General features: G+C 42.4%; 1 protein-coding gene across 2 annotated transcripts; it reads left to right on the forward strand.

Moving 5' to 3' along the window:
• The first annotated feature begins 11,758 nt into the window (after positions 1 to 11,758).
• LOC129867472 (uncharacterized) lies at positions 11,759 to 26,188 on the forward strand. Of its 2 annotated transcripts, XM_055940907.1 has the most exons (9): positions 11,760 to 12,551; positions 15,135 to 15,237; positions 15,503 to 15,578; positions 15,831 to 15,949; positions 16,394 to 16,430; positions 16,562 to 16,971; positions 18,405 to 22,047; positions 22,214 to 22,301; positions 22,644 to 26,188. In XM_055940907.1, the coding sequence occupies exons 3-9, from the start codon at positions 15,576 to 15,578 to the stop codon at positions 22,826 to 22,828; spliced, it is 4,485 nt and encodes a 1,494-aa protein (XP_055796882.1). In that variant the 5' UTR covers positions 11,760 to 12,551; positions 15,135 to 15,237; positions 15,503 to 15,575; the 3' UTR covers positions 22,829 to 26,188. The 2 variants fall into 2 exon arrangements, with proteins under 2 accessions (XP_055796883.1, XP_055796882.1); XM_055940908.1 differs by lacking the exon at positions 18,405 to 22,047 and having other exon boundaries at positions 11,759 to 12,551; positions 22,644 to 22,737.
• Positions 26,189 to 27,120: the final 932 nt, after the last annotated feature.

Consider the following 27,120-nt stretch of genomic DNA (forward strand, 5'->3'; position numbering starts at 1 on the left):
GGCAGCAGTGTTCATACTGTGTATTTTACATTGATTTCAACCACTATAGATCTTCATCAGCAAGTGAGGATTTCTATGGACAAAAACTAGTGTTAGGTGGGGGGGTTTGGAGCCTCAATTTGACCCATGTCAAACACTTACAATCACATACAGTACAACCACATACATTCATTCAACTGAATGATTCTAGAATAAAGACTAGAATAATAATAATTCCATTCACATTTGGCTACTGTAATAAATACCATTTAAAATAACACAAGCATATTGCTATTACTTTGTTATAACTAACTTCTTTCTAAGCAGGGTTTCTCACACACCCAGAGACAGATGGCTGACACAGAACATTCAGAAACACTGATAAGAAAAGGGTGCAGACACACACACATACTCAAGGACAGAGGGCTGACTACGCACACACAAAATCTCCTGTTTTAGCTGAACATTTTGATAACAAAGAACTTTTGTTGCAAGACTCAGAAGGATGACGCCCAGCTCATCAGGACCAATCTGAGAAGACAACAACCTGTCCAGAACCAACCAAAGGACCAGAACTTCCAGACTCAACCTACTTTCTGTGTTGTATAAAATGTCTATGCATTCTGTTATCTGGGCTTTTTCTGGAGGTTCTCTATGAGCCGAAGGAACGAGACCGTATACGCTTGTACCAGATATCTTTACTCATAATTAAACTGTCGCTTGTCATACAATTTATCACCTTGTCTGAATCGATCCTTGACCGGCTCGCCCTTCTCCATATCCAATTATCAACACTACTACAAATAGCCAGTGAAATATGATACGTTTTTGTTACTTGAGAATACGAATGACTGAGAATCCACTGCCTGCCGTTATAAACTGTCTACACACAAATCAAACACAGTATTGCCTATATCTATAAGCCTCATCAAAAGGAACTAAATTGTTCGTCGTCCGCATTGTTTCATTCATCATCTGTTCCAAAGATACTTCTCCTTCAAATGTTGGTATTTGGTTTCATTGTCAACCAAACACAATTCAATATTACTTTAGTAATACAGTAGATAGCCTAAAGTACAGCCTAACTTACAAACTAATGGAACAGTATTTATTCAACCTTAAAATGAGTAACACATTTTGACAAAGCGTGCATGTTCAAGGTAGTGACATGTGTAACTCTGTGTTGTTGTTTTTGGTCGCACTGCTTTGCTTCGTCTTGGCCAGGTCGCAGTTGTAAATGACAACTTGTTCTCAACTGGCATACCTGGTTAAATAAAGGTGAAAAAAAAGAACAAAAAAAATAGCAGTCGCAGATCGGTGGAAATCTTCCCAATTGCTATAATAATCTGCGCAGAATCTCAAACAGCATTGATCACTTGCACCATGCTCTTTTAATGTAATCTCAACTACAATCCAGGTCATTTGGTTGTGCTATTAGATAAAGCACATTGATAACACATTTAAGTTGTATAAATATGCGTAGTGGGGTAGAGCAGTAGAGTAGAGCCACTTATAGAACATTTTTAGTAGCCTAGGGTCCGGGAAAATGGTGGCCTTTTAAAAACGCATTTCATGCAATTCTACATAATTTTACATGACTGGAGAGTTTGACTGAATATTTTTTAATACCGCACAAATTATTGAAATGGCAGGCTACTTTGACGCTGACAAACGTATCTGAGATCAATAAAAACGACCTTGTCTTGAATCCATCAATAGCTTCTCATGACGTAGTAGGCTATTCTGAATGATTTAATTTATTTCTGAACAGACAGTGTTAGGATTTGTGTTTATTGCACTATAACCCAATGCTATACCACATGTGATATAATATTAGCAACTGTTAGCCTGGGCGCCTGGGTGTCTGTGTGTGTGTGCTGGAAGTAACAGTTAGCCCCAGATTAGTGTGCTGGGAAGCTGTGGTTAGCCTTGAGCGAGAACAGTGTGCTTTGTATGCAGGTGCAAATAGCTCAGACAATGTTGCAGAGCTGTCTGACCTCAGTCTCTGGGGTGAGGGAGCGTAATCTACACAGCAACAGCGCTGGGACACCAAAGAGCGCCAAGAGGCTGGGACTAGCCTCAGCGCCAGCGATAGGCTGAGCAGAGTTCAAACCACGCTCAGCCTCTACTGTGATAGGCCAACAGACGGGTTGGAACTAGTCTGTCACAGTATAAGAACAGCTGTTTACTTACCGTAATTTCCGGACTATAAGCCGCTACTTTTTTACCACGCTATGAACCTCGCGGTTTATACAATGACGTGGCTAATTTATGATTTTTTTTTTTTTTACAAGATTCACGCCGCCAAAAAACTGAGCACCGTCACATAATGTGAGGTAAATCGAGCGCGCTCAAACTTCCCATCATTCTGATTACAGTAGTCATTTTGTCACCCTCATCATGGCAAAGACACGGAGAAATGCATATGATGCAGCTTTCAAGTTGAAGGCGGTCGATCTGGCTGTTGGAAAAGGAAATAGAGCTGCTGCACGGGAGCTTGGCCTTAATGAGTCGATGATAAGACGTTGGAAACAGCAGCGCGAGGAACTGACTCAGTGCAAAAAGACAACAAAAGCTTTCAGAGAAGAAAAGCAGATGGCCCGAACTAGAAAATGAGCTTGAAGACTGGGTCAACACACAGAGAGCAGACGGCCGAGGTGTTTCAACTGTGCAGATCCGACTGAAAGCCAAAACAATCGCCACCGCAATGAAGTTTGACTTTCTTGGTAGGCTACTGTTTACTGCTATTTTTTAAATTTTTGTTACAAGCCGTGTTTCGTTAAAGCCTATTTATTTTTGTTACAAGCCGTGTTTCGTTTAAAGGCTGTGTAAAGTTCATTTGTTTCAATGTACCGGTAGGCACTTGCGGCTTATAGACATGTGCGGTTTATTTATGTACAAAATACATATTTTTTTTAAATTCAGTGGGTACGGCTTATATTCAGGTGCGCTTAATAGTCCAGCAATTACGGTACATCCTGCCAGTTCTCTGTTCTGCCCTGCGAGGTGATACAGAGAACCCGTATATACGAAAATTGCATTTACCATTTATCGCTTGAGTTTAATAAAAATACTTAAAGTATATTCGGTGACTCTGAATCACATTTTGTCCTGATACCAGATTTGAATTGACGCAATCCCTTATAGACAGCAGTAATTCTATAACTTCAGAAAATTCCTCCAGAACCCTTCACGCAGCTATGATTTTTCGTGAAAATGTTTTAATATCTTTTTTAGGCCTATCCAGAATGTCGCTAGTTCGGCATGACTGGAGTGACCGTTTTTTTGTCACAAATTTGAAGAAGAAAAAAAAAAGTACTTTTTCGTGAAAATGGTTTTAAAGTCTTTTTTTGGGGCCTATCCAGAATGTTGCTAGTTCGGCATGTCCGGAGTCACCGTTTTTAGGTCACGAATACGAAGAAAAAAAAATCTGCACTTTTTCGTGAAAATGGTTTTAAAATATTTTTTTAGGCCTATCCAGATTGTCGCTATTGTGGGGTTTTATAAGGTTTTTTGACATGCTTAACTAACTATAAGCTAGTAGGGCTTCTTATGCATTAAAGTTTGAATTACTGACTCATGTGAACCTGCATTTTCCATTGTTCTCACTCTTACCAGTGCTCAGGGCCTAACCATGAGGCCACAGCCTGAAATATGTGTGTGTATGCAACAAATGTATCTGAGCATAAGATATGAACAGCAGTGTGAAATGTGTGTGTGTTAAGAAGGGCACTGTACTGTGTGTGTAACGGCGATCCTCCTCCTCTCCATCTTCGGAAAAGGAGGAGTATTGAGGGAACCAAGGCGCAGCGAAGTTTGAATACATATTTATTTAAACAAGACGAAAAACGAACACGAACTACACTTGAAATGATACAAAATAACAAACGACGTAGACTGACCTAAACATGAGAACTTACATAGACACGAAGAACGCACGAAATAGGAAACAGACTACATAAACCGAAACAGTCCCGTGTGGTACGAAATAACATACAGACACGGAAGACAATCACCCACAAACAAACAGTGAGAACGCCCTACCTAAATATGACTCTTAATTAGAGGAAAACGCCAACCACCTGCCTCTAATCAAGAGCCATACCAGGCAACCCAAAACCAACATAGAAACAGATAACATAGACTGCCCACCCAAAACACATGCCCTGACCATAAACACATAAAAAACAACATAAAACAGGTCAGGACCGTTACAGAACCCCCCCCTCAAGGTGCGAACGCCGGGCGCACCAGCACAAAGTCCAGGGGAGGGTCTGGGTGGGCAGTTGACCACGGTGGTGGCTCCGGCTCAGGACGCTGTCCCCACACCACCATAGTCACTCCCCGTTTTTGTCTTCCCCTCCCAATGCCCACCCTAAAACTCACATCCCCTAAATAAACAGCCAGCACCGGGACAAAGGGCAGCACCGGGACAAGGGGCAGCACCGGGACAAGGGGCAGCACCGGGACAAGGGGCAGCACCGGGACAAGGGGCAGGTCCCGGCTGATAAACTCTGGCAGATCCTGGCTGAGGGACTCTGGCAGGTCTATGCAGGCTGACGGCTCTCGACGCTCATGGCAGACCGACGGCTCTCGACGCTCATGGCAGGCCGACGGCTCTCGACGCTCATGGCGGGCCGACGGCTCTCGACGCTCATGGCGGGCCGACGGCTCTCGACGCTCATGGCGGGCTGACGGCTCTCGACGCTCATGGCGGGCTGACGGCTCTCGACGCTCATGGCGGGCTGACGGCTCTCGACGCTCATGGCGGGCTGACGGCTCTCGACGCTCATGGCGGGCTGACGGCTCTGGCTGCTCATGGCTCTCTGACGGCTCTGGCTGCTCATGGCTCGCTGGCGGCTCTGGCAGATCCAGTCTAGTTGGCGGCTCTGGCAGATCCAGTCTAGTTGGCGGCTCTGGCAGATCCTGTCTAGTTGGCGGCTCTGGCAGATCCTGTCTGGTTGGCGGCTCTGGCAGATCCTGTCTGGTTGGCGGCTCTGGCAGATCCTGTCTGGTTGGCGGCTCTGGCGGATCCTGTCTGGTTGGCGGCTCTGGCGGATCCTGTCTGGTTGGCGGCTCTAGCGGCTCCTGTCTGGCGGACGGCTCTAGCGGCTCCTGTCTGGCGGACGGCTCTAGCGGCTCCTGTCTGGCGGACGGCTCTAGCGGCTCCTGTCTGGCGGACGGCTCTGTAGGCTCATGGCAGACGGGCGGCTTTGCAGGCTCATGGCAGACGGGCGGCTTTGCAGGCTCATGGCAGACGGGCGGCTTTGCAGGCTCATGGCAGACGGATGGCTCAGACGGCGCTGGGGAGACGGATGGCTCAGATGGCGCTGGGGAGACGGATGGCTCAGATGGCGCTGGGGAGACGGATGGCTCAGATGGCGCTGGGGAGACGGATGGCTCAGATGGCGCTGGGGAGACGGATGGCTCTGGCCGGATACGGCGCACTGTAGACCTGGTGCGTGGTGCCGGAACTGGAGGCACCGTGCTAAGGATAAGCACCTTCCTACTAGTGCGGGGAGCAGGGACAGGGCACACTGTATTCTCAAAGCCCACTCTATACCTGATGCGAGGTACCGGCACTGGTGACACCGGGCTGAGGACAAGCACATCAGGATTAGTAGGGGGAGAATATACAGTGTGTTCAGGGCTCTGGAGACGCACAGGAGGCTTTGTGCGTGGTGCCGGAACTGGAGGCACCGAACTGGATACACGCACTACAGAGAGAGTGCGTGGAGGAGGAACTGGGCTCAGGAGACGCACTGATAGCCTAGTGCGTAGTGTAGGCACTGTAGGTACTAGGCTGGGGCGGGGAGGTGGCGCCGGAAATACCGGACCGTGGAGGCGTACTGGCACTCTTGAGCATTGAGCCTGCCCAACCTTACCTGGTTGAATACTCCCGGTTGCCCGACCAGTGCGGGGAGGTGGAATAACCCGCACCGGCCTATGTAGGCGAACCGGGGAAACCATGCGTAAGGCAGGTGCCATGTATGCCGGCCCGAGGAGACGCACTGGAGACCAGACGCGTTGAGCCGGCCTCATGACACCTGGCTCAATACCCAATCTAGCCCTACCAGTGCGGGGAGGTGGAATAACCCGCACTGGGCTATGCACTCGTACAGGAGACACCGTGCGCTCTACTGCGTAACACGGCGCCTGCCCGTACTCCCGCTCTCCACGGTAAGCCTGGGAAGTGGGCGCAGGTCTCCTACCTGCCCTTGGCCCACTACCTCCTAGCCCCCCCCCAAGAAATTTTTGGGAATTACTTACGGGCTTTTTGGGCTTCCGTGCCAGACGCGTTCCCTCATTGCTCCGGTTCCTCTCTCCGGTAGCCTCTGCTCTCCTCAGTGCCTCCAGCTGTTCCCATGGGAGGCGATCCCTACCAGCCAGGATCTCCTCCCATGTGTAGCAACCCTTTCCGTCCAATACATCGTCCCATGTCCATTGCTCCTTCTTTTCCTGTCCCTTTCTCCGTTGACTCCGCTGCTTGGCTCTGGTATGGTGGGTGATTCTGTAACGGCGATCCTCCTCCTCTCCATCTTCGGAAAAGGAGGAGTATTGAGGGAACCAAGGCGCAGCGAAGTTTGAATACATATTTATTTAAACAAGACGAAAAACGAACACGAACTACACTTGAAATGATACAAAATAACAAACGACGTAGACTGACCTAAACATGAGAACTTACATAGACACGAAGAACGCACGAAATAGGAAACAGACTACATAAACCGAAACAGTCCCGTGTGGTACGAAATAACATACAGACACGGAAGACAATCACCCACAAACAAACAGTGAGAACGCCCTACCTAAATATGACTCTTAATTAGAGGAAAACGCCAACCACCTGCCTCTAATCAAGAGCCATACCAGGCAACCCAAAACCAACATAGAAACAGATAACATAGACTGCCCACCCAAAACACATGCCCTGACCATAAACACATAAAAAACAACATAAAACAGGTCAGGACCGTTACAGTGTGACCGAGACTGTGCTAATCTTAGAGAGGCACAGGAGGGGGGTGAATCAGGAGACTGCTGACTGTGGTGTACAATAGACAATAACAGATAAACTATACACACGAAGAACATCAGTGAGGTTCTGAGTTATGCACTATAACCCAATACTATAACAAACGTGATTGAATATTAGTAACTGTATTACATGTGATTGAATACTTTAACAAACGTGATTGGATATTGACAAACTGTTGGCCTGGGAGCCTGGGTGTCTGTGTGTGTGTGCTGGAAGTAACAGTTAGCCTCAGATAAGAGTCCTGGGAAGCTGTAGTTAGCCTTGAGCGAGAACAGTGGACATTGTATACAGGTGCAAATATCTCAGACAATGTTACAAAACTGTCTGACCCCAGTCCCTGGGGTGAGGGAGCGTAATCTACACAGCAACAGCGACAGGACACCAGAGAGCGCAAAGGGGCTGGGACCAGTTTATGCGCCAACACCAACGATAGGCTGGGTGAGTCTAAACCACGCCCAGTCTCTACTCTGACAGGCCGGCTCGGAAGTGGGAAATAATCTCTGTCACGAGTATAATATACTATCTTTGTCAGGAACAAATCAGTTCTCTGTCTTATTTTTTTTTTTTTACGTTATTTTACCAGGTAAGTTGACTGAGAACACGTTCTCATTTGCAGCAGCGACCTGGGGAATAGTTACAGGGGAGAGGAGGGGGGATGAATGAGCCAATTGTAAAGTGGGGATTATTAGGTGACCATGATGGTTTGAGGGCCAGATTGGGAATTTAGCCAGGACACCGGGGTTAACACCCCTACTCTTACGATAAGTGCCATGGGATCTTTAATGACCTCAGAGAGTCAGGACACCCGTTTAACGTCCCATCCGAAAGACGGCACCCTACACAGGGCAGTGTCCCCAATCACTGCCCTGGGGCATTGGGATATTTTTTAGACCAGAGGAAAGAGTGCCTCCTACTGGCCCTCCAACACCACTTCCAGCAGCATCTGGTCTCCCATCCAGGGCCTGACCCGGACCAACCCTGCTTAGCTTCAGAAGCAAGCCAGTAGTGGTATGCAGGGTGGTATGCTGCTGGCTGCTGGCTTATCCTGCGTGATGAAAAATTGAACCCGTATATACGGAAATTGTATTTGCCATTTATTAACTTTTGAATTAAACAATTATTTTAACCAAATTCAGGTGTCATATTGTTCCTATCTCAGTTGAACTTTCGCAACCCTAACAGTTCGGCATGTCCGGAGTCACCGTTTTTTGTGAAACAAGAAAAAATCTATGATTTTTTTGTGAAAATGTTTTTAATATCTTTTTTTAGGCCTATCCAGAATGTCGCTAGTTCGGCATGACCGGAGTCACCGTTTTTTTGTCACAAATTTGAGGGGAAAAAATCTGCACTTTTTAGTGAAAATGGTTTTTAAATCATTTTTTAGACCTATCCAGATTGTCGCTAGTTCGGCATGACTGGAGTCACCGTTTTTTGGTAACACACTTAAAGAAAAAAAAACTACTTTTTCGTGAAAATGGTTTTAGAATAATTTTTGGGGCCTATCCAGAATGTCGCTAGTTCGGCATGTCTGGAGTCACCGTTTTGGGGTCACGAATATGAAGGGGAAAAAATCAGCACTTTTTAGTGAAAATGTTTTTAATATCTTTTTTTAGGCCTATCCAGAATGTCACTAGTTCAGCATGAACTATATATATCACCATACCATATATATCACCATACTATATATATATATATCACCACACTATATGTCACCATACTATATACCACCACACTATATATCACCATACTATATATATATATATATATCACAGTCCAGAACGGAAAGGCTGCCGGATCCTGTTCTGGCATGATCCGGCTCAAATTAAGCACTGATTAGAAGTACCTAGGCCTCTACCTGCTGAGTATAAAGATTATTCAACTAGATTCAGTGGGCTTGTCATTCACACAGTACTGATGAAAAATCAAGTACATTTGATCTAAATGTAGGTATACGAGGACATCTAGTGGTCACCGTTTAACAAAATAAATCCATGCTAGCTATGCACTAGCATGCGATGCCATATATTTGACGCAGGTATTTATTTTTCAACATGTATAGTCATTGACTGGAACAAAATATAATTGTATGAGCTATGCATCTGTGTACCGGCGTTGTTGTACCCAGGGGCGAAAATCTGATATCAACTTTGGAGGGGACAATTACATGACATTTTCTCAAGAGCAATTCCTGAGGGGGGACACCAAAAGTAGTGCTGTAACACATAGCCTACGTTGTAATATGTTAAATGTATATTGAGGAACCATAATCACTACTACTGGATAATTGATAGGTACAGTAGTTAACTGAAGGGTTGTCCCAACTTGTTCAAATCATTATAATACTACTACTAATAATAGTAGTAGTGTTCCTTATCAGTCCAGTATGTATGCAGGTATTTGTACTTACAACCAGCAATACCAAGAAAGGCCAGTAGGTGGCAATGGTACTGTACACTGTATGGGTGCAGTTTTCGTAAATACAATGAACATGGTGTGATCTCGTCTAAAATAATCTCCATTGAAAACCATCACAAAGTTGGTCTCCACTGGCCTGAGTCTAACCACTTCAGTAAAATGGGATCATCCTCTTCTGCCCTAAGTTTCAAAAGCTGGTATAAATTCCCACTGTCATCTGTGTGGCCTCTAAAGGCTTGTCCCTGTCTTACTACATGCCACACCGAACTAACAATTTTCATCAAGCGATGCCTTGCGTCCTCCTGCTGTTTACCCCACGCGCTGGATAACTGGACACTGATTGGATTTAGCTGGTGTGCTGTTACAGTTACAAAGTGGCGGTGGGTTTGGCAGTTTTGATGTGCTGTGAATTTTTCAATGGCTTTTCTCCAGTTCCTAAATCCTGCACTAATGAAGGCAGCATCTGCTCTTTGGCCAAAAGATGGCTGGCTTGAAAACCCTTGGCTACAGTGAAAACACAACACTCCTTTTATTGATGGATTATGATGTAGCCAGGGGAAATCATGAAACCATCTCTCTTGAAACGTCAACACTCTGTTGGCAAGAGTTTGCGGTTCTATAAATTGTGGGTGTGGCTGATATGGTTTTGTGCCATCACTAAGGTAACTGGACAATGCTGTGCCACTGTCCCCTATACTGGTGCTGCTGGCAACAAGGGTCCTGCCGTCCTGGTCCTGCCGTGGCTGTGACATTGTTCTCTGAAGTCTCTCTCCCTGGCTCTTTCCCTTTCACCACCCTCACTGACTCACAGTCTTGTCTCCTAGAAAATAAATAAGGTGTTTGCCGTACTCGTAACTACCGCTACCCAAAACTACACAATTAATCACAACAGCAATACCATTGCCTTAAACAAATCTTAGTTCAGTCACCAGTTTAAGTTGAGAGTGGGGGTATCCATGGCATTTTCCAATTATGTCCCTATTTTACAAAAAAAATGGAGAACCTTTCATAATGTTGCCAAACAAAGACTCAACAAACTTACCTGAGACTCCCTGTCTCTGCTAGTCTGTCCCTGCATATCTGTCCCCAACTCTGCTGTGTGTGTGCCATCTATTGCCTACTCTGCCTAATGACATCATTGTGAAACATTTCCATTAGCATTTCACTTCTTTCTTATGAACATTTTATCAACTAGTCTTATTAGGCTACTAGAGATATTAGGCTACTAGGGTTCTTACTTTGCGTTTTGGTGTACTGAAAAATACTCTGATATCCGCCTTTTTTCTGCCATTTTTCTACCTGGCTGGATGTCTACCTGGCTGGCTGGCTACACACACACACACACAGTGTGTAGGTTATTTACAGTAGGAGATGGGCTTCTATCATCTTATCTTCTATCATTCTATATGTGCTTCGATCTAAAAGGTAGCTAGCAAATGTGAAACCGATTGCAGTGACAAGAGTTGACAGCTGTATGAGTTCACCATTTACACAACATATGCTGCAACCTTTCGTAATTTTAATATAGTTTGTTTCATATTGGCTGGCTTCCAACAATAGCTGAATTTGCAAAGCTAGCGAGCACCAATTCCGTTTCTGTGGTGTTTGTTATAATCTTTGCTACCTGGTTAAATAATGGTGAAATAAAAAAGTTCACTAGCGACAATTTAGCTTTTGCAACGAGACCATTAAATATATTTAAGACAATGGTAGAAGAGAGTGTAGTTCTGTTCAGTTTGGACTTGAAGCACTCCAGCTGCATGCTGATCTTGGAATACACTGACGATAGCAAAGATTCCATCTTTGACGACGCCACATAAATGGAATAGGTACTAGCTAGCTTGATGGTTACTGTTTGCGTGCTAGCTCTGCAAATTCAGCTAGTGTGTGTGTGAACCCTGCCAACATAAAAAAAAAAACATTGCTATGGCCGATTGACTAGATACAACTCACGTCAGTTGCATTTCACACAGTAGATACGAACCCTCTTTTACCTTGACGGCTAAGGAACTGGCAGTGGATCAAACCATTGTGAGGACAAGGGCGGGGGTCGCAATCTTTTGAAACCTATTAAAAACGCGCTATTAAGTGTCTATAATCAGCAGAAGTGCTTTCATTGCGTATTATTAATATTATTGAAATTACATAGTTATGTTTACAGTGATATATTGGGGGGGACAAATCATATTTTTCCCAGGATGGAGGGGTCGTGTCTCCCCCGTCCCCCTGGGATTTACGCCTACGGGTACCCCTCTACTATCTAGCTTGGTGGGGCGATCTCATCCTGCATGCCTTCTTCACTTAGATAAGTGCTATCAAACTGTCGTCATGCATTTGTGCGTGCACGCTGTTAACGGTCATATCTGTCTTGCTAGCTAATTTAGCTAGCTCATCAACCAGTATTTTATACGCTATTTCTGCACGATAGCACTTATTAAAGACTTGAAACTTATAGGGACCTAACTGTCATCACTGGTCATCTAGCTAGCCCTTATTTGCCAGCAGGGTTGCATCGGTTTCCATTGGATTTGACAGTTTGTTAGGCTGGCTAATGGGTAGCTAATTCCCTAACGCGAACTGCTTATCATGTAGCAGCCTATGCTGACTAGCAACTAGCTAACATCAATAACCTTTAGTCGTGGGTCCACAAATTCAAACAAATGGTACTGAACGGATGACAAAATCATGTTTCTAAATTGTAGTGGCTATTTATGTTTTGTTTATTTGTTTTTTGCTGAATGACATTGCGAATATAATCATTTTTGTCATTTAACTACCGGTATGTATCTAATCCTGTTTCGGCATGAGAAAAGTATTAATCCCAAATTCCCGCGAGAATTTGCGCACTAACGGATACTGGGCAATAGAAATCAGAGATCCGGTCACGAATGCGGAGCCACTCCCGAAAATAACAAGGCGTTTGTGACACATTCATGCGTTCCAGTTTGTCATAATTGTCTGTAGGTTCTAAATTGTCTATCAGCTTGGCTGTCCTTCAGAAAGTAGCTAATACTTGTACTCTACAGCTGTATTTTCCTACAGTTAATAATAATACTAGCAACAAAACAGATTTAATTCCTTAAAATGATATTGCCAGATGGAAGAAAATAACAAGGTAGGCCTAAACTGTAATAAGATATACCTTAAAGACTGCTTGTGTTTGATCCTGAATCCAGTTGCCCCTCTTGTACTGGGATAAAACAATAGGGAACCCATGAACCTTATGGAGGCGTGCATGTGTTTTGCAGACACACCTGGGTTCTAGACTGGCTGAGGTAAACATTTTAGGAAAGCCTGGGTTTTTAAATCCCGGTGAAAGCAGATATGACAAGGTTTGTCAATGTCATGTTGCCCTCCTATTTAGAGGAAACTAGCGAAAAGGATAATTTTGCTTCCCTTAATCCACATTTTCTAGGGAAAAAGCATGTTCGTGCTTTAGGGCTGGTGGGCTGCATACATATTGGTCAAATGTAAAGTGTGTGTGTGGGGGGGAGGGGGGGGGGGGGTAGTGGATAAAATGGGTATAGGCCTACACTGTTTTCAACCTCTAAACTCTGGATGTTTACTAATTTTGGGAAGTTGGAAACACAAGCATCTTAATATAAAGTAGGTTGAATTTGTACCTTTGTAACAATGTCAGATTTTCAACATTATATACACTTTCAGAAAAAAAACAACAGGCTGGGCAGCACCTCAGCCCGGGATCGAACCCCATCCAGGGTTTTAACTACACCCAGCCCTGCTTAGCTTTGATATGTCACTGACTACTACCAATATGCTATTGTGAGAATTATTATTGAGAGATCTCTTAATAACAAAATATATTCAGTGTTAATATCGAAGTCATTCCAAGGGGCAGGTTTGACAAAGCAAATGAGATGTAACCATACTTTGTAAAAGCCTATATAGCATTTGCAAAGTCATCAACAGCTATTGTTTCAATTAAACCCAGAGTTCAACTAATAGACAATGCATACAGTATAGGCCTAGTGTCTCAAGCTTTGGTTGATTTCAAATTGAATCTTCAAGTTAATCATTAACATTTTGGATTCACGTCTCCATCTCAACCAAAAATCTAAGTTAAAGAATAGGACTAAATCAAATCAAACTTGATTTAAAGTGCATTTAAAGTTTGATTTGATTTAATTTAGTCCTGTTCTTTAACTTAGATTTTTGGTTGAGATGGAGACATGAATCTAACATGTAAATGATACATTTTTAGACAAACTGGAATTAAAGCCATACTAAGTCAGTGGCACAGAAGGAACTATCCAAGCAGAAGATACTTCTCCTTCAAATGTTGATATTTGGTTTCGTTGTCAACCAAACACAATTCAATATTACTTTAGTAATACAGTAGATAGCCTAAAGTTCAGCCTAACTTATAAACTAATGGAACAGTATTTATTCAACCTTAAAATGAGTAACACATTTTGACAAAGTGTGCATGTTCAAGGTAGTGACGTGTAACTCTGTGTTGTTGTTTTTGGTCGCACTGCTTTGCTTCATCTTGGCCAGGTCGCAGTTGTAAATGAGAACTTGTTCTCAACTGGCCTACCTGGTTAAATAGAGGTGAAAAAAAGAAGAAGAAAAAATAGCATTCTAAGGTCGCAGATCGTTGGAAATCTTCCCAATTGCTATAATAATCTGCGCAGAATCTCAAACAGCATTGATCACTTGCACCATGCTCTTTTAATGTAATCTCAACTACAATCCAGGTCATTTGGTTGTGCTATTAGATAAAGCACATTGATAACACATTTAAGTTGTTGTATAAATACAAAATATCTGACATTGTATTCCCATTGAACTTTGTTGTGCTTTTAAATGGTTCAAAGCGCTGTGATAACACATTTAGATGATAACCAGAAATCAGACATTGTTTTTCCATTGGAATTTGGTTGTGCTTTTAGATGGTTGAACCATAGTGATAACACATTGTTTAATTCCCAAACTTCTCATTATCTTTTTGAGTGGATGAATAAAGGTTCAAATCTCATTGATCAACATCTCAACCAAATATTACCCAAATTTCCACGTTGAAATGACATGGTGTGCCCAGTGGGATGTGTCTACATTGCTTAGGCTTGTTTACTCATTGACTTCAAGTAGAGCATTGTTGGTGAATCTGAATAAAAGCCTAATAAAATTGTCCCACCCCCCCCCCCAGCTTGGGCAGCACTGCTACACTGCTTTTTTATAGTGACAAAGTGTTTGTGACACGTGCATGTGTTCCAATGATGTCATAATTATCTGGAGGTTCCATGTTGTCTATCAGCTTGGCTGTCCTTCAGAAAGCAGCTAATATTTGTACTCCACAGATGTATTTTCATGCAGCTAATGATACCAGCAGAACTAAGGTAATTGATCGGATCCATCAACATAACCCACTGGGCACAGACGTCAGTTTAACGTCTGGTTTTGATTTAAAGTTTGGTTGTTGTTAACTAACATGAATTCAATGTAAAATCAACAAAACGTTTCACCATGTCACTGGATTTAGGTTAAAAGTTGGGTGAAGAAAAGACTAAATGCCTTTCAAGTTGATTACTTTTTGCAAATCCAATTAGTTTTCTACGTTGATTAAATATCATCACACAGCTTTTTGGGGGTTGAAATGATGTGGAATCAACGTTGATTCAACCAGTTCTTGCCCAGTGGGAAATGGTTCAGTTCACATACAGTCACTTTGTTTCAGCTTGAGAGATCATCCCGGACTTTGCCCCCTCTGCTGTAGCTGAGACGTCCCTAGAAGACATAGTCTTACTGTTCTATGATGTTTCTGACACTGAGACAGTCAGGTAAGGCCACTCACACTCTGTCCAGTTAGATTGTTGTGTGGAGATTAAGAGAGAGAGACTAATAAGAGAGAACTTGTTATGGGGCAGGTCAGGCATCATTCTTGGAGTCATTTGTAGGGTCAAGTCCCCAGCAGATCTATTTGAACCCCTCATTATTTGTGGCCATGTATTAACTACTAAGTGATTCTTTGACATGAAGACAGTGGTTAGATTCTGCCATTGGGATTGCTCTGATGTTTCCATTCTCTCCTGGTTATGACCATAGAGCCTTGTCCCAGTCTCTAGACCTGCCTGTCTGTGTGGTGGATGACCTCCTGCCCTCTGAAGCTGTCAATGAGATGGTAAGTTGACCTTTTGAGTTGACTGTCATTTCATATTTCAACATTAATTCAATAAAATGTTATAGTGATGCTATCATTGGAAATGTTGAAGTACCACAACCATCTCTGCTGTGTTGCAGTTGTTTAATTGGTCCAACGTTGCCAATGCTCCTCCACTCTTTAACAGTTAATCATTATTTCAGTATGATATTTGTTGTATATTAAGTTTGATATTAAGGTTGATTATTTGCAATATAATTACATTTCTACCAGGAGCAGAGCAATTCTGCCAGGAGCAGAGCAACCTCAGTGACGGAAACCACAGAAGAGGGGAAGCTCAACAGTGTGGAAGATCTGACACTTATGGACTTCCTTCAAAACCTAACTGAGAAGTATGTTCTGTTTTCTATGGTACTATCACTCCTTCAAGGAAATAGGATCAAATTAGAAACTGATTCTTTGGAAAAAAATGTTCAGTGCAAGAAAAGTTGTCACATTGCAATTTTGCCAAAACAACTGACACAAAGCAAGTATAACTTCACCGTCAGGCAAATATTTAAATAAAAACAATTCTGCCACGCATCCTGATATGACAACATTTCTAAGGCATCCTGATATGACAACATTTCTAAGGCATCCTGATATGACAACATTTCTAAGGCATCCTGATATGACAACATTTCTAAGGCATCCTGATATGACAACATTTCTAAGGCATCCTGATATGACAACATTTCTAAGGCATCCTGATATGACAACATTTCTAAGGCCTCCTGATATGACAACATTTCTAAGGCATCCTGATATGACAACATTTCTAACAATATTGTTTTCAGGCAATGGAGGGGGATTCGTGAGGGCATGTTTGACCCGGTAAGATCATGTTACTGACAATTTAATCAGATTACCATGAAAACTCTGCCTAATGTTTAACCTTGTTCATAAGCTTTTGAAAGATGCACTATGCAACATTTTAAAACACTTGTTCTGTTTCTGGAATACAGCTGACAAAACAACAGCTTGCCGGCTTGTGTCTGAGGATTGACCAGTTTTTATCGGACAAGCTGATGCAGATCATCATCCCAGGTCTTTACGAACTACTGGGCATCCAAGATGCTGCCTCCTCTCAATTGTCACAGAGATCTCTCACAGCGTCACTCACCAGCCTGTTAGACGATAAGGCTAACACCAAGTCCCGTGTGAGATTTACTGAGGCTGGTGTACCTAAGAGGCCAGGCAGACGAAAGTCTTACAATAGCTTTCGCATCCCGACTCCCTACCCTTCCTCCAACTGTATGGAGCAAAAAGAGGAAGAAGAGCAGGAATCACAACAACATAAGTTCAAGGAGTTTTACCTGACTAAGGAGATGGGCAGTCTGGGCAGTGGAAGCTACCTGCCCAAGGGGGCCATGAGGTATGTTCTTAAAGGGAAATTTAACAACTTCATATTCATCTCCAGCATCACCATATGTGAAAATTACACATTTCCCTGCTTTGTAGTAAAAAAAGAGAGAGGAACGTAACTGTTTCCAATAGTGCTGAGCGATTAGTGCTTTTTGAGGTTGATTTGGTTTCGATTCAAATATTTAAAAAATAATCACGGTTTAATGCACTATGGATTATGTGGGTTGAATGCTGTAACAACACAGAATAAAAATATTGATAAAAGTCCCATTTGGGTAGTGACTGCCCATTACTGCTTATCACTTATTAACCATCATTTACTTTCTCATATAAAATATTTATTTGATGACTTTATTATTTCATTCCAAGTCATCAACTCATCTCTATAGAGCTGCTGCCTATGCTGTCTGACAAAATCACTATTTTAGTAGTTCTTCTAAGTAAATAAGGCATACTTTTATGACTGCTGAATACCAACTATCTATCACTTAGATCATGTATTTCCAGGTAGAGAAACCTCGCAAAGCAACTGCTTTTTATCGCTCTCATGCATTCTCTCGTCTCTCCGTCTCAGTCAATGAGGTCTCCGTGTCTGCTCCACACAGAGTGGACAAATAAGCTGGCGTGCAATGGATTATGGGAATGAATGACCATATTTTCTGTTCTAAACTATGTAGAATATTGGCCTGTTGGAAACTACAACTCCCTACTACATTGCATAGTTCGTGCTTGATCTGATTTATCTCTACAGAAACTGAGCATCGAGCTCACAGAAGAAGAAAAAAGTTAAATATATGGAATTCAAATAATTGAGCCGACGTCGGTCAATTATTTGTTTAAAAACCGAAAAATAACAAAAATGTTGGTTAAATGCTCAGCTCTAGATTCTAATGACATCATCAGTGTGCATCGTGTGATTTTAACCAATTATGAGTAGGCATAGCCTACCTACCTATTGGTTGATGATGTCATAGAAAACACTTATCTTCCTCTTTCTTTTTTACTACAAAACATAGAAATGCCAATTTTTCACATATGCTGATGTTAGGGTGGTGCTAGAGATGATGAATATGAAGTTGAAACATTTAGACATTTCCCTTTAACATTTCTTCAAACTGCCTTGTATTTACGATTGTCCTTGAAGTTATTAGAAGTTACAGTATTTGAAGTTTATTGCAATTTGGATTTGCAGAGGATAGATATTGCCAGGATAGATAGATATCTACAGGCCAGTTTCAATACAAATTACTTTTACAAAAAACATTTGATTGGGCTTTAGAAATGAAGCAGTTAGGCTGACATCACACTAAGGTTTTTTCTCAGAGAAACAGCAGTGTTTTCCTCATTGTTTTCAATGGTGCAGATGTATTTGACACACTGAACGTGCATCACAGCCTTACATATTATTTGTTTGACTTTGATGATATCTGTTTTTTGTTCAAGGTCTCAAACCTCTCTGTCTGAGGTGCAGAAGAAAACAACCAACTCTGAGTCGCTACATGTCCTTTTAGGTCTCTCAGAGGACACCCTCGTCACCTGTGTGCAGGACAGCCTGCAAGGTTCTCTCTCCAAACTTGCATGCATGTCCGATTCTCCATCTGGAAGTGCAGGCTCTATGATGCTAATCTCTGCTGTAATGGCAGAGTTGGCTAAAGATGTCAAGTCGGCCGTATCACTGGTCGTTAAGAGTGCCTCCGCAAGTCAAACCTCTCTAGTGACATCTGGAAGAAGGGGAGACTCGGAGACCAAGGTGACTGAAAGCATGGTGAGAGAGCTGGCTGCTAAACTTGAAAAAGTTGACCAAGAGAGCAAGAGTCTAACAGGGCAAGTCATGACCACCATCTCTGACACAAAGGTGGCTTTTGTTGACGAGAACGAACACAGTTTGCTGGAAGTTCTGAAGGACAAGATCACGTTTTTGGCATCGCATGTTGGCTTCATTGACGATCTTGATGCCCTGATAAGGAAATACGAGAGCAGCTACAATATTGGTGAATCTGGTTCCTCCTGCACGCTCACATCTAAGAGCATCCAAAAACTCTCCAGCCGGCTGTTCCTAACATCAGCAATGCAAGCAGTGAGTGGAGTTCTTGCCAAAAAAGTCAGTAGTTTGAGCTTTCCTAGTTCAGTCGTTCAGTCTGAGATAACAGGTGCTGTATCAGGTCAAACATTATCTGGCATTGTAAAGACAGAGTCAATTCACCCAGTGGGCTCAGCAGCGTCAGTAGTTGTTAAGACTTTCGTGTCAGATATGAAGTCCTTGGCTGAATCTGAAGAGAGTCTGCAACAGAAGAGTGCCTGGTCTGCTGCTGCTCATATCTACCACAGCATCCAAAACAACTTGAAAGATTATTTCGGCAAGCTTCAGCGATGTGCCTTAAAGAGCATTGTCACATCTGATGACAACATCACAAATGCTGAGTTTAAGGAGACAGTTCCACTTCCTTGCTTAGACATGGAATATAGGCCCAGTAAGAGTGAGCCTCAGTTGCCAGAGTCCACTGGTGAAGTTACTTTACAAAGAGGCCTAAGTGAGAGCTCAAAACTTCTTTGGGCACAAACTGACTCAGAAGAAAGCAAGCTCCTTTTGACAACTTGCACTAAAGAAGTCATCTCAGAGCTTCTGGTCTTGTACAACACTGAGATGTCAAAGGAGGACCCCCTGTACACTGTTGGAGAAAAAGGATCAGACTTCTCTATTGAGAGAGAACAATTTGTAGAATGTGTTCTGGCTCAGCTTGGGGATATCTCCCATTCCAGGGCCTCATCATCAATAGTATGTGAATTCCCCTCTCAAATTGAGGACAGCAGAAGTAATGCCACAGCTTCTTTGACCAGTCTGTTAAATTGCATGAAAAAACTCTCAAGTGAGGAATTCAAGAGAAACGCCACTCAAGCAGTGAGTGAGTTCCTAGTTAAAAAGTCCACCAGTAGCTTAACTAGTGCAAAGCCTGCTTATTCTGTAGTATCCAGGTTTGGTTCCATTCAAAACCAGTACACATGGTCAAAGGATATTTGTGCAGATTCTGCTGCCTTTGGCATCATTGACACATTTGTGGAAGACCTGCAGAGCTTGGTGCAACCTGCAGAAGTAGAGGACAGAGAACCTGACCTCCTGGAAAAAGCACAAAAGCTACAGAACAGGATTTGGTCAGCTACCACTAGTTTATATAACAATATTAAGAAGACATTAAAGGACTTCACCATTCACCAGCGGAGGTCAGACATGCTGAGCAGAATGTCCAGTCATATACCCACAGAGGACTCTGAACATCTTGGGACTAAGGAGCACATTTGTTTGGCAAGCCAGGACTTGAGGCAAGCTAGTAAGAGTGTGCCTCATTTGCCCAGTTTGAACCTTGAAGTGGCTCTACACAGGGGTGTCAGCGAGAGTTCAAAACTTCTCTGGACTGAAACGGACGAGGCTCTACTGACCAATAGTACCAAAGAGGTCATTTCAACAATCTTGACCTCGTGCGAGGATCAGACATCAAATGCACCTTGCTTCTCCACAGTAGGAAAGAAAATATCTGATATGTCCCTTGAGGTCAACGTGTTGGTAGGTGGTGTTCTGTCTCAGCTGAATAACATCTCCTGGTCAAGGTCCCCAACACCATGTGAAGACATGTTTGAACGTCTCCAAGATTCTCCTGAGCGAACCTCTCCAGTAAGTCTAGTTTGCAGCACGGCTGCCTCCAAAGGCATTGCATCTTCCCATAGTCTTTCAACAAAGAGCCTCCAGAAACTCTCTAGTCATGAGTTCCAAACCAAAGCTGAGAAAGGAGTGAGTGAGGTCCTCTCTAGATCATTTAACATTGTGGAGGAAGGTACAACAGATAAGTACCTCCAGTCTGTATCTACATCCACCACATCTACTGATATTATACAAACCATGGTGAAAGACCAGCAGGAGCTCACCCAGACCACCCATTCATCTGACATGGTATCTGGAACCTCCCTGCTCACCACTGGACAGGTTTCTGAGAAAAGGATCTGGTCTGTTGCTCGTAACATCTACCACAGTCTGCAAAGTAAGATTAAGGAGATTATCAGAAAAGATCTTCAAAGATCAGACACAACTCTTGATTCAATCAAAATGTTTACATATCAAAGCAGTTCTGTATCACTGAGAGCTAATCTCGGCCATCTTGAGGTCAACCAGAGCAGTGTTACATCTGGTGGAAAAGATGCCTGTGTAGACATTCCGCATAAATTACTACCTAAAACCACTGAGCTCTCAGGATCCATGCTGGAGGATAATGGCATGATCCGTTGTAGGAGTGCTGCCAGCCAAAAGACAAGAAAGTCCTCTTCTTCGCGCTCCTCCATCTCTCCAACACCTACTTCAAAATTAAGGCAGTCGCAATGGCACTTTGCTTTACCCGGGACTCCCATACCCACTGAGTTTCCTGCTCAGATTGACTTTCCCATTGTAAGAAACACAATCATTGAGGACTTCATTCACACAGAGGACTTACTTCCTCTAACCTTTGTTGACAAAGTTAGGCAAGCTGCTGGGGTGGTAGTGAACATTATGGTGGAAAGTGTTGAGAACACACAGGAAAATGGACAGGGTGCTTCTCATCTTGACGACCTCCGTTCTGCTGTTAGGAAATTGAGAAAAATAATTTCCACTTGGACCATCCACATTTTCAGTCATGAATTGGTGGATAAAGTCATAGCCATTCAGGACAGCCACAGCACTCCACGTGTCTTAACATTGGAAGCAGCCAAAAGTGTTTCAGACTCCATTCTTTCAAGGCTGAAATGGGGAAAGGAACAATGTGCCATATCCAAGAAGCTCTCCTCCCATCTTCTCCAGATATTTGCTGAAGAGACAGTGAAGGGCTTCCTAAAACAGTGGTCAGATGAGTATGAAAATATAAACTTTGATGTTTCAGTCCAGAACGATCCAAAGACTTCTACTTGTATGGTCATTCTTCAAATGATCACCAAAGCCACTGCTAAATGTTATTTTGAGTCCACTACCAGCGTGGCCACCAGTGACATTGTAGAAGGCGTGTTTGATTTGGCAAGGGATACCATCAGCAGTACTGGAGAGCAGGTCCTCACCTTTAACACAAAGGTATAGTACACATACATCTTTCATGAATAACACTGCTGTTGACCTTTATGAGATATATGATTCTTTGGGTCATGGCATTGCACTGCTTCTTTGCAATTGATATGCTGTACTTTAAGATATCGAACATTTTCCAGTTTGTTTTACTGTGCCTTTTCCCACCAACCAGGGTTCCAAGAAAGTTAGTAAGAACCTCTGTCCTCAAGAGTCTCTGGAGTACCAGCCTCAGAACACTTCCCCTACTGTGTACTTTACAGGTAAGCCCTGCTGTTGTTTAGGCTGCTGCTCAGTCAAGACTAAGATATTATTACTTTACTGTTCCACTAATTCATTTGGAAAGACATTGTACTCTCCTCTGAGTTGTTACCTATGACATACTGTACTGCGGGCTGGGTGGTAGCCTAGTGGGTTAAGAGGTTGGGCCAGTAACCGATAGGTTGCTGGTTCAGAATCCCTGAGCTCACTTTGCAAAATCTGTCAATGTGCTCTTGAGCAAGGCACATAATCCTAATTGCTTCTGTAAGTCGCTCTGTATAAGAGCGTCTGCTAAATGACTAAAAATGTAAATTGATGACATACTGGATGGTCTTTCTTTGCAGAGTCGATGACAAATTCTCATGGCTTCTTTGCTCCAGAGGGAAATTATGATATTGCATCGTCCTTCCCTCGTCCTTCCCAAGAGAAGAGTCGCAAACCCTCCCTTTTCACCAGATTGTGTAGAGCCATCACGAAAGGTTTTTCCAGCCCATTCAAATCTTCAAGGAAAAGCAAATTATTTCATTAAATTCCTCATTAAAACAACAAGAGCATTCATTTGTTCAAATCAAAATTGAATCGTATTGGTCACATACGCCGAAAACAACAGGTGTAGACTTTACTGTGAGATGCTTTATTACGAGCCCATTCCCAACAATGAAGAGTTAAAAAGTAAGAAGATATTTTCTAAATAGTAACACAATAACAAGGCTATATACAAGGAGTACCAGTACCAAGTCAATGTGCATGGGTGCGAGGTAGTTGAGGTAATACAGTATGTACATGTAGGTAAGGGTAAAAGTGACTAGGCAATCAGGATAGATAATAAACACAGTAGCAGCAGCTAGTGTGAAAGTCGGTCAGTGTCACAGTGAATGTGTGGGTAGAGTGTAGTGAGTGTGCATCGAGCCAATTCAAGAGAGTCGGTGGAAAACAATTAGAAAAATACATCAATAACAAAGGGGGTTCAATGCAAATAGTGCAGGTAGCCATTTAATTAACGTTAAACAGTCTTATGGCTTGGGGGTAGAAGCTGTTAAGGAGCCTTTTGTCCCAGACTTGGTGCTCCCGTATCGCTTGCCGTGTGGTAGCAGAGTGAACAGTCTATGACTTGGGTGGTTGGGGCCTTCTGCCAATCATTTACATATCACCTTTACTTAATATCCATCCGGGATCCTCCTCATCAAAAAAGCTGACTAGCATAGCCTAGCCTAACGGGACAGGGATATCATATAATATAATTTTCATGAAATCACAAGTCCAATACAGCAAATGAAAGATAAACATCTTGTGAATCCAGCCATCATTTCCGATTTTTAAAATGTTTTACAGCGAAAACACAATATGTATTTCTATTAGCTAACCACAATAGCCAAACACACAACCGCATATTTTCACCATGTTTCCACCGCATAGGTAGCTTTCACAAACCCGACAAAATAGAGATATAATTAGTCACTAACCAAGAAACAACTTCATCAGATGACAGTCTTATAACATGTTATACAATACATTTTTTAAAATTTGCATATTTGAGGTATAAATCATAGTTTTACATTGCAGCTACCATCACAAATAGCACCGAAGCAGCCAGAATAATTACAGAGAGCAACGTGAAATACATAAATACTCATCATAAAACATTTATGAAAAATACATGGTGTACAGCAAATGAAAGATAAACATCTTGTGAATCCAGCCAATATTTCCGATTTTTTAAAAGTGTTTTACAGCGAAAACACAATGTAGAATTATATTAGCTTACCACAATAGCCAAACACACAAACGCATTTATTCACCGCAAAGGTAGCTTTCGCAAAAACCAGCAAAAGATATAAAATGAATCACTAACCTTTGGACAACTTCATCAGATGACAGTCTTGTAACATCATGTTATACAATACACTTATGTTTTGTTCGAAAATGTGCATATTTAGCGCTGCAATCGTGGTTATACATTGTGAATATGTAGCAACATTTTCCCAGAATGTCCGGAGATATTTTGGACACTAACCTAATCTGACCAAAGAACTCATCATAAACTTTACATACAAATACTTGTGGTATGGCAAATGAAAGATACACTGGTTCTTAATGCAACCGCTGTGTTAGATTTTTAAAAATAACTTTACCATAACATACAGCTTGCGTTATTGTGAGACAGCACTCACCAACACGGCGGAGAATAGGAGTCAATATTTTACACAGAAATACGAAATAACATCATACATTTTTTCTTACTTTTGCTGAGCTTCCATCAGAATGTTGTACAAGGAGTCCTTGGTCCAGAATAAATCGTTGTTTGGTTTTAGAATGTCCATTTCTTCTGTCGAATTCGCGCCACAATGCTAGCCAAGGTTACTAACATTCCCATCCTCTCTTGGCGCAAAGAACGGAAAACTCCAAAAGTCCCAATAAACGTTGAATAAACTGATAAAACTCGGTTGAAAAAACCTACTTTATGATGTTATTATCAAATGTATCAAAAATCAGAGCCGGAGATATTCGCCGTGTATACCGACCGCTTTTCAGAAGACAATGTGGAGCTCCTTCGCGCGCCTTGGAAAACTGACAAAATGGCTGACCTGTCACTCCAAAAGCTCTTGTTCGACCTCAGATCAAGCTAGACACCCCATTCCACCTTCCACTGCCTGTTGACATCGAGTGGAAGGCGTATGAAGTGCATGCATATCGATAAATATAAGGCAATTGAATAGGCAGGCCCTGAAACAGAGCCTCGTTTTCAGATTTTTTACTTCCTGTATAGAAGTTTGCTGCAAAATGAGTTCTGTTTTACTCACAGATATAATTCAAACAGTTTTAGAAACTTGAGTGTTTTCTATCCAATAGTAATAATAATATGCATATTGTATGATTTAGAATAGAGTACGAGGCCGTTTAAATTGGGCACGATTTTTCCCAAAGTGAAAACAGCGCCCCCCTATTGACAATAAGTTTTTAAGGGGCCTTTTGTCCCAGACTTGGTGCTCCCGTATCGCTTGCAGAGTGAACAGTCTATGACTTGGGTGGTTGGAGCCTTCTGCCAATCATTTACATATCACTTACTTGATTTTTATTTTATTTGATGTCATATTGTTAAAGTATGTATCTGTTCTGCTGAAAATATGATTTTGAAAACAATGAATGTCTACAAGTGCTTCATAAAACAGTTATATTTATTTTTGTATTTTCAAAAGACAGCAAATAGCCAATCAAATATCAACATAAGTGAAATGAAAGACAGATTTAATTTTCAGTGAATAATTGTCTTGTCGAGTGAGCAACTCAATGACAGCAATTCAATGACATCATTAGATCACCTCCAAGAAGCATCTTCAACTTTCACCTGACAACCCATTTGTTAAGACACATACACTAACCAAGTGTTTCTTACCTATCAAGAAGTTTGAGATCAGAAGCTTCTTCATTACCCCAGAAATGGAAAGGCTTTGAGACAAAGACAATCAACTGACAAGATAATGCACATACACTAACCCGGATGTTCTACTTGCCCCACTGAGTTACAGCAAAGTTATCATTTATGCATGGCTCCACGATCCACTCATAGCTCTCACAGCTATCTGACAGTTCTCAGAATACCAAGGAAGAAGTGTGTGATATTGGATTTTGTATCCTTCCCACTCCAAGTGATTGGGAGTCCCATAGGGTGCCGCATAATTGGCCCAGCGTCGTCCGGGTTTGGCCATCATTGTAAATAAGAATTTGTTCTTAACTGACTTGTCTAGTGAAATAAAAATAAACTATTTAAGTTGTCTGCTATGTTGCTGTGTAAATCCACACACTGCAGGGGAATGATGACACATGCTGTGCTAACACATCGTTACAGTAGTTGTCAGCTTTGTAACATAAATAAAGAGTTTGTCAAATACTCTCTGTGAAATACAGTATGTATTATTTTCCCATAATGCCATTATTTAATGTCTTTTGTGGTATTTCTTTCTCCCAAAATAGCATTTTTCCCCCCTTATGTAACATATGTATTATTTTGACACTGCATAGACTCATTTATATAAGCAATTATAATCCACATCTTAATCCACATCACTGGGGGCAAACTACCTGCCCTCCAGGACACCTACACCACCCGATGTCACAGGAAGGCCATAAAGATCATCAAGGACAACAACCACCCGAGCCACTGCCTGTTCACCCCGCTATCATCCAGAAGGCGAGGTCAGTACAGGTGCATCAAAGCAGGGACCGAGAGACTGAAAAACTGCTTCTATCTCAAGGCTATCAGACTGTTAAACAGCCACCACTAACATTGAGTGGCTGCTGCCAACATACTGACTCAACTCCAGCTCACTTTAATAATGGAAATTGATGTAAAAATGTATTACTAGCCATTTTAAACAATGCCACTTAATATAATGTCACTATCCAGACCTTATTTGCCTTTGTTTTACTTTGTTTAGTTGGTCAGGACGTGAGCTGGGTGGGTAGTCTATGTTATGTGTTTCTATGTTGGGTTGAATGTGTTGCCTGATACGGTTCTCAATTAGAGGCAGGTGTTTGACGTTTCCTCTGATTGAGAACCATATTAAGGTATGCTGTTCTCTGTTTGTTGGTGGGTGATTGTTCCTGTGTCTGTTGCACCACACGGGACTGCTTCGTTTGTTTGGCTGGTCTTTCCTGTTTGTGCGTTCTTCGTGTCTATATGTAAGTGCTCAAGTTCAGGTCTGTCTACGTCGTTTGTTGTTTTGTAGTTTGTAAGAGTTTTCGTGTTTCGTCTTGTTTAAATAAATATTCCATTATGTCTGCATACAACGCTGCGTTTTGGTCCGACCCTTGCTCCTCCTC

The sequence above is a fragment of the Salvelinus fontinalis genome, chromosome 12 (genome assembly GCF_029448725.1).
Source record: "Salvelinus fontinalis isolate EN_2023a chromosome 12, ASM2944872v1, whole genome shotgun sequence".
Lineage (NCBI taxonomy): Eukaryota > Metazoa > Chordata > Actinopteri > Salmoniformes > Salmonidae > Salvelinus > Salvelinus fontinalis.

What these genes read in the sequence shown, in the direction of transcription:
- LOC129867472 (XM_055940907.1), top strand. An exon ending in CTTCAAAACCTAACTGAGAA is followed by an intron (nt 15,950 to 16,393) that starts GTATGTTCTGTT and finishes TATTGTTTTCAG; the next exon opens with GCAATGGAGGGGGATTCGTG. An exon ending in CTGCCCAAGGGGGCCATGAG is followed by an intron (nt 16,972 to 18,404) that starts GTATGTTCTTAA and finishes TTTTTGTTCAAG; the next exon opens with GTCTCAAACCTCTCTGTCTG.